General features: G+C 48.2%; 1 protein-coding gene across 1 annotated transcript in view; it reads right to left on the reverse strand.

Annotated features, from left to right (window-relative positions):
• Positions 1 to 7,851, reverse strand: part of FBN3 (fibrillin 3) — a 271,545-nt gene that overhangs the window by 24,238 nt on the left and 239,456 nt on the right. The window contains exons 43-50 of the mRNA XM_014520884.2: positions 7,643 to 7,768; positions 6,328 to 6,453; positions 4,336 to 4,461; positions 3,932 to 4,048; positions 3,605 to 3,733; positions 2,303 to 2,422; positions 1,345 to 1,470; positions 824 to 976 (exon numbers count right to left, since the gene is read on the reverse strand). Of these exons, the coding sequence (XP_014376370.1) occupies positions 824 to 976; positions 1,345 to 1,470; positions 2,303 to 2,422; positions 3,605 to 3,733; positions 3,932 to 4,048; positions 4,336 to 4,461; positions 6,328 to 6,453; positions 7,643 to 7,768 (1,023 nt within the window). The remainder of the gene's footprint in view (positions 1 to 823; positions 977 to 1,344; positions 1,471 to 2,302; positions 2,423 to 3,604; positions 3,734 to 3,931; positions 4,049 to 4,335; positions 4,462 to 6,327; positions 6,454 to 7,642; positions 7,769 to 7,851) is intronic.

A 7,851-nucleotide genomic window follows, 5' to 3' on the forward strand; every position in this document is an offset into this window, starting at 1 on the left:
ACAAAAGGAGGCCTGAGAGGTGATCTCGCAGCTGCCTACAAACTCATCGGGGGGGCCAGCAAGAAACAGGGGATACAATGTTTACCAGGGCACCTGTCGGGGTAACTAGAAATAATGGCCACAAACTGGAAGAAAGCAAATTCAGATTGGACATCAGGAAAAAATTCTTTACAGTGAGGGTTGCCAAAATATGGAATAAGCTTCCAAGGGAGGTGGTGCTTTCCCCTACCTTGGAGGTGTTTAAAAGGAGACTGGACAGACACCTGGCTGGGGTCACCTGACCCCAGCTCTCTTTCCTGCCCAGGGCAGGGGGTTGGACTCAATGATCTAATACGTCCCTTCTGACCCTAACATCTATGAAACTATGAAATTATTTATGACTGATGATTATACTGCTTATTATATACCACCTGCCAGAACCCTAAGGGGTGGGGAAATAAACAGCACCTTTCTTGGGTATCAGAGTCACAAAGAGGTGCAATGACTTGTCCAAAACCATCCACAGAAGTGATAGCAGAGCTGAAAACAGAACCCAGGGGCCTGAAGGCTGAATGTTCTCTTTCCCCCCTGCCTAAAAGAGAAAGCCTCCAGTCTGAGTGCCGCAACCAAGTGATGAACATTTGGTTTCAAGGGCACCATTTCCCTTATGGGATCCCTGCACTAGCAGGGGTGTCCATGCTGCAGGGTGCACAGAGGCTCCTATTCCTCACAGCGCTGTCTGTGCTCCTTGCTGCATCTGTTGCACCTCATTCCCACAGCTGCAGCCTCCCCACCCTACAGCAGTTCTCAGTGATACATGACACAAGGGGCCTGAGCCACCTACCATTCCCTTCTTGAGGGCACAGCTCACATGGGTCACCCCAGCCCTCTCCAGGCATCTTGCTGCAGCAGCACCGGGCTTTGGTGGTATTGAAGGCCTTGGGGACGGAGCATTTCCCATTATCAAAGCGGGTGAAGCAGAAGCTCTGGCGAGTATCTGCAGCAGGATGGAGCAGAGCACTAAAGACATGCATAGGCAGGCTCAGTGTATCAGACATTCCCTCCCAGACTTGGACTGTGGCACAGATCAGCTCCCAAAGGACAGAGGCCCTGGCTCTTGCAGAGCAGTGCAGGAGGTAATGCTGGGTTGACACTCTTCTCCTGAGTGCTCCCTGGGGCCCACTGCTCTCTGGGGACTCTCTTGTGTCTGAGCACATGCAGAGGCCAACCCAGTCACAGCTGATGTGCAGATGCAGCACCAGACGTCACAGGATTCCCACTTCTGCATTCCTTCCCAGCTGATGGACAACACCCCTGACTTGCCACTGACCTCACTGGCTTGTAGGCAAGGCTACAGACACTTACCAAAGCACCTGCGGCCATTGTCAGACAGGACAAAGCCAGGGGGACAAATGCATTGGAAGCTGCCAGGGGTGTTGGTGCAGGTTCCAAACAGGCAGATGTTGGGCTCCTCTTCGCACTCATTGATATCTGGGAGCATGGGGGACATGAGAGGGTATTTATTACACATGGACTTGAACAAACATTGTAACTCTTTCCATTACCATTACACTGGTGGATATAAGGGCCATGTGGAGCTAGGAGTGGGGTAAGTCTGACCCCTCTGGGAAAATGGGAAGTAGCACCTACAGCCCATTTCTTGGCAGGGTCTATTGGATAATACACTTCTGTTAGCCTTGCAAAGCACTTGCCTGGTCAGCACTGCCCACTCCTGAGACTAAGCTTGTCCCCTCAGCCCATCTTCCCAGCACAATGCAGGGTGCAGACACTGTGCTGCTGCCCCTAGGGCCCAATGTCACCTGGTATCTGACCTGCTCCAGACATCAGAAACCAGGAAAGAGAGAAGTAAGCAACAATGTGAGTTGCACAGTCTCACAGCACTCCATGAGAGGCAGGGCCATGGGGCTCTTCTCCTACTGCACTGTGCAGGCCCCTCCTTACACAAAGATAGAATCAGTGGTAACTATTCAGGGAGCTGTGGCCCAGCTGGCCAGGCCTAATTATGCCCATTAGACTGCAGCAACATGCACATCTTCCCCAGCCTCCCACCTGACAGTTCACTATAACGAAAATCCCCCCAGTGACTGTGAGGTGAGGCATCTATCAAACACGTTTTTTCAGAAGGTGCCAGGCCCCACTTCTCTGCTCCTAATTTGCTGCAGAGATGAGGTTTTGGGCACTGCCCATATCTCTGCTGCCCATGAAATGCTGGCTCCACCAGATGGGACAGTGGTTACTGTCTGAAGGCATGGACAGTACTGGACCCTTGGTACCGGAGACTGAATAGAGGAATCAACGTTACCGATGCAGTTGTCATTCTGCACCTCGTACCCTGGGGGACAGATACAACGGAAAGAGCCTTCCAGGTTTTGACATGTTCCAGGAGAACAGGTCCCAGGCAGGCTCACACACTCATTAATGTCTGCAAATAAACAGAGGGGAAAATGACAGATAAATCTTTATAAAATGAAAGCACCCAAAGGGTTGAGCTCTAGCTGCTTGGAAATGTATGCTACTTTGGCACACATGGGAGTGTTCCAGGCAAAGACTGATGCCCCAAACATGCTCCTGCCCAACAGGTCCTGCATGGGCTGCAGAGGAAATGGAGCCCTAGAAAACTCCACTTCCTTCTTGTAAACCTTAAGGGCAAAGGTCCCAAGTGAAGTACTCACTTTGCAATCTGCAGCTGATGTGCCCACAGCTACGCACTAGGTATTGGAACCTCTTGCACAGAGAAACAGGGAACGGGACATTTTACATATACACGTGTCCCACACTGCAACCTTAGCAGTGTAACCAGGTGCCTGGGTTAGTAACAACACATCCTCCTAGCCAGACTATGGCAAGATCATGACACCCCAACCACAGGATAATGCCAGCGTTCAAATTAATCCCTTAAGGGACTCAGGCTGAGAATATAAGGGGCTCATGGTCTCCCTGATGAATACGATTATGGTTCTCTGCAATACCTGCTGTCTAGGAGACTCTGTTTACCTGCAGTTTGCACAATGTGGTATTGGACATAGTGCAATCTTTGCCTGTCTGAGGCAGGGAGAGCCTCAGGTACTGCTGGGAACAGCGTGTGTGGCTTTCGGTAGTCAGTCAGATGACAGGGCTTTGGCTGTGGAGGTTATCTTGCCCTGCAGGTGGCCTGGGATTTCTGGCCCTAAAAGTGGTCTTGATTCAGGGAATGAAGCTGGGAAATTTGCTAGCCGATCCCTCTGAGAGAAATAAACTTAGAGAAAAAAGTCTGTCCAAGAGGACTGGATCAGCACCTTCATTTTTTACTAAAGCGGCCTCTGCAATAAAACAGTCAACTCTCTGTAGCTGAGGTGTATGTGCAGTGGTGCATGAACTCAACCCCTCCCTAGTCTACAAACACTGGGCACTGGGAGCTCTCCTTGCGGGGACTAGAGCTCCACATCTCATACCCACAATGTCTCTCAAATTTGAGTTTTGCCAGTGCCCAGGAGTTCTACATGCACCACAAGGAGTAGAGACCATACGTTATGGGGTGCTTTGCTAACAAAAAGCTGGTTGACTCATGAGTAGGAGGTACCTGAGCATTATAGTGCTATTACCCAAGATGTGCCCAGACACTCACCAACACAGTTCTTCCCATCTGGGGTCCGGTCGTAGCCTTCCTGGCACAGACACTGGAAGGACCCAATGCTGTTTATACACTGGCCATTCCGACACACCTGCCCCACCAGGGACGAGCACTCATCGATATCTGCACAGAGTACAAAAGATATGCACAATGGAGTACGAGATGCAATGCAACAACCCCACTGGGTTGACTGTATGCCACCCAACTGTTTTCTCTACAGCTGTTTTTGGGTGTGACACCAAACTAAATAGTGATACACCTGCAACTGTGTGTGACAATAGACTCTAATACTTCTGGAGCTGGCACTGTGCATGCTCTTACCCATGCAATCATTGTTGTGTGTTAGCTCAAAGCCAGGGAAGCACAGGCAGTTGTAGGAACCCACTGTGTTCTTGCAGGTGCCATTTCCACAAGGCTGCCGGTCACATTCATCAATATCTGAAGAGAAAAGCAGGACAACAGGTCAAGGGCTAAGCCATTTCTGGCCCTGGGCCTGTGCGTTCAGTTATGGGAGGGATGGCTGCTTGATTTGGCAAGAGTTAACATAAGGACTCACAAACCTTGAATCAAGGTAATATATTGGCTTGCTTTCTGCCAGGCAGTGGCAACAAGCCATTCAGTCCCCAGAAAGTTTTTACTCCCACACTAGAACAGGTTTAAATGTCACAGAATTTCAAAGCAGCCCAGTACAACATTTGCATGGCTGCTGCCCCATCCTCACTGACCCATGCACATGGTCTGCTCTCCTGTGGCTTTGAACCCGTTGTGACAGACACAGATATAGCTGCCCTCAGTGTCAACGCAGTCACCGTGGCTGCAGACGTTGGGAATTTCCTGGCATTCATTACGACCTGCAACAAACAATGCAGAAAATAAGGTACAGGAAAGACTCCAACCAAACTGGAAATGCAGCTCCTCTGTTCAGAAGGGGGCACTGTGCTTGTTTCTGGGCCGTTACGGATTAGCTAGCAGGCATTTCACTAAACAACTGTGATTTCATCTCTCGTAATTTTATCCCAAGTCTCACAATATTCGACAGTTTCTTAAAGCCCCTTTCTCCTGGATTCAAGAGAATCTGAGTTTTCATGTCTAAAAACAGTAAGTTTCTAGCTCTCCTGGTTATGGGAAAACACTTGTAAGTGTGACCCCTGAAAGCGCTACTACCAGAAAGCAAAGAGCAGCAGCCAGAAAAAGTCCCCTGGTGCTGCTCCCCTGCCGTGTTCTGCCAGCCTCGTTGGGGGGCAGGGAGCAGGGAGTTCACAGCCACCCTTGCAGCACTCAGTCACTGCTCCCACACATGCACACATCCCTTTACACAATCTTGGATCCACCTATGCCCCATGCAGATGAATACAGCCCAACAGCAGCTCTGTAGGGTGAGAATCAACCTAGTCAATGTACTCTTGTAGTTCCTAAAGTTCACTCCAGGCCTTGTTGTAGTATGGAACTAATCAGGACTATCTCACTATGCAGGCTGATTTTAGCACAGTCTGAAATTTAAGAAATGCTCATATCTGGTCAGCTGTATATTTGGATCGCATTGATCCAATGGCTATGAATTTGTCCTGAACTCTCTACCTACTCCCTGCTCTGCCCTACCAGTTTTCAAGATTATCTCCTTTCATATGTGGGTTTTGGAGCACTCTGGAGTCAGCCTATAGAAATAACTAAGTGTGTAGGTGAACACAAGTCCCCCCGTCCTTGCCATACTTTAGCCCTAATAGATGAATGGTTAAATGGTTAGGACATTTACCCAGAAAGCACAGGTTGTATCTCCCCTACAGCTTCTTTGCCAGAAGGGGTTTTGGCTTGTGACTTCTCAGCACAGTGAATGAAATATCCAGCCAAAGCTGAAAAACCGTTTGAAAAATTCCTGACTTGTGACCTTGTGGTTAATGCACTATGCTAAAAGCTTGATAAAAAAAAAAACAAGTTCAAAACTTCTTTTTGGGATGGGAGTCCTAGAACCCAGGTTTCCTGCTCCTTGGACAAGTGCTTTGACCACTTAATTCACAGACCTGAACTATGAGAGGATCCTTCTCCTCTTCTTACACCTGTTAGTCGTGGATTTTTGTTTGGCTGCATCTCTGTGATTTAGGCAGTTACGCTCCCAGAATGGCCGTGCAGACTTCCGGACCAGTGCAAAGCTCACTGAGCATGCTCAGTCTCTTGATACGCCCCTGCAGCATGGGGTAATAGACTCACTACCTGCATGTAAGTACTACAGATGTCACTCCCACTGCTAGACAGCTGCCATTTAGATGCACAAAGGGAAGTAAAATTCTACCTTCAGACATTCAGCTGTCAGGCAGATGCTTGCCCCCTGGGTCTGCTTCGCTAGTGCACTCAAGCAGAGCTTGGAGGATACCAGAGGCATTTCAGCCTCCCAGTGATTACCCCTTGCACAGCCACCTTGCACAGACTAGTTTTTCTAATGTGTATTTCAGACACCAGATCACTACAGCATTTCCACAGCGGTCTCATTCCTCTGCATCCCTACAGCCCTACTAAGCTTGGTGCAGCACAGTGACAGTCTGTTAAAAAATCCTGGGATCCGTAGTCATGAATATGCTGAGAACAATAACATCCTTTCTCCATTCCAATGCCATGCAAAGAAACCAGGGAGGAAGTTCAAGCACACACCGGTCTCCTGACTCTGGTCCTATGCATTGTTTGAGCATTCCCCTGGTATAGATTGTGAACAGCTCCCATCTTACCCACACAGGCTCCACTAGGCGACAGCTTGTATCCAGTTGAGCACTCGCACCTGTAACTGCCTGGGATGTTGATGCAATCAGCATTGCGCTGGCAAAGATTCTCACCACTGCTGCATTCATCGATGTCTGAAGAGAGAAAGAAATCACTGGCACTGACTGCACAACTCCCCTTGAGCGTGCCACAAGCAAGCATCGGAGAACCTGCTCAGGAACGGGACAAGCACCACCAGCAGATTGAAAGAACATTTTCAGTTCTTCTAAAATATTTTCCCTAAAATATGCTGGTTGCCACATGGAAGGAATTTTTCTTTTCTTGTTGCTACAGGTGGTGGTGGTGGTGGGGCAGGAGGGGTTGTTTTGTTTTTTTCTGTCTTTCTCAGAAAATGTGGGTGCTGGCCACAGCCAAGACTAGGGGTACTGGACTGGGATGTACTGATGGCTCTGCTGGGACTAAAACACCTGAGATTCCTGATTAGAGAGTCTTGCCCCTCTGGTCACGGTCAGACTGATTGCCACATTTGAGATCAGAAGGGAATTTTACCCTGTGGTCAAATTAGCATGGACTCCTTTTCTCTGTAGTGGGGGACATGTCCCTCTTCCTTGAATCTCTCAAGTGTGTTTTTTAACAACTATTTCCTGTCCTTGCAGCAGCAGGACATCAACAGAGCACTTGTCCCCCTAGTTTACCTGTGACAGGTTAGGGTGCTCTTGGTGTTTGTGCCTGGTGGTTGTGCAACAGGGCTGCTTGTATAGTTCTAAGAACAGGTTAGACAAACACTTGTGGAGGATAATTTGGATAGGGCTGATCCTGGACTCGATGACCTCCTGAAGTCCCTTTCAGCCCTATTTTTCTATGATTTTATGAATTGAAAAAAAATACGGAGATTGTGAATGCACATGCTTTGTATGATTTTTTGTTTCTGAAAATAGGAAATACGTTTTAGTTCTGGGACTTAAAACAAAGAATGTTAACATCTTCCCATTTCTAAATCTCTGATCTCAAAAAGAGGAAATGATATATGAAAACATGTTAAGATCTTCTTGCATAAAACATACCACTAAAGCTTTTTGAAAAATAACAATCTTTACTTTTGAAGTGGAAAAGGAACATTTAAAAATAAGAATAAAAACCATATGAAGGCTTTGCTTCTTGTCATAAAAATCCTGCTTCCAATACCCCATTAGCAGAGATGACTTGAGTGTCATTCCTCATTCGTAGCACAGTCAGGTGCCCCATCACCTACTGTTGGGGACCAGCACTACTGAGAGCAAAGCATGCAGCTGCTGGCCAACACAGCAACTACCACCTCATTACCTTCACAGATGAGCAGAATATTGTTGTAGCTGAATCCAATTGGGCACTCGCATCGGAAGCTGCCGATCTGGTTAATGCAAACACCATTGGTGCAGATAGCAGGGATCTCACTGCACTCATCAATATCTGCAAGGAGAATCACATCCCCATCAGTAATGCAGGGAGATGGGGGAAACGGAAAGCATCAGCCCAGGGTGGGAAGGAAAGAG

This window comes from Alligator sinensis, unplaced genomic scaffold, assembly GCF_000455745.1.
Source record: "Alligator sinensis unplaced genomic scaffold, ASM45574v1 scaffold103_2, whole genome shotgun sequence".
In the NCBI taxonomy this organism is placed as follows: Eukaryota; Metazoa; Chordata; order Crocodylia; family Alligatoridae; genus Alligator; species Alligator sinensis.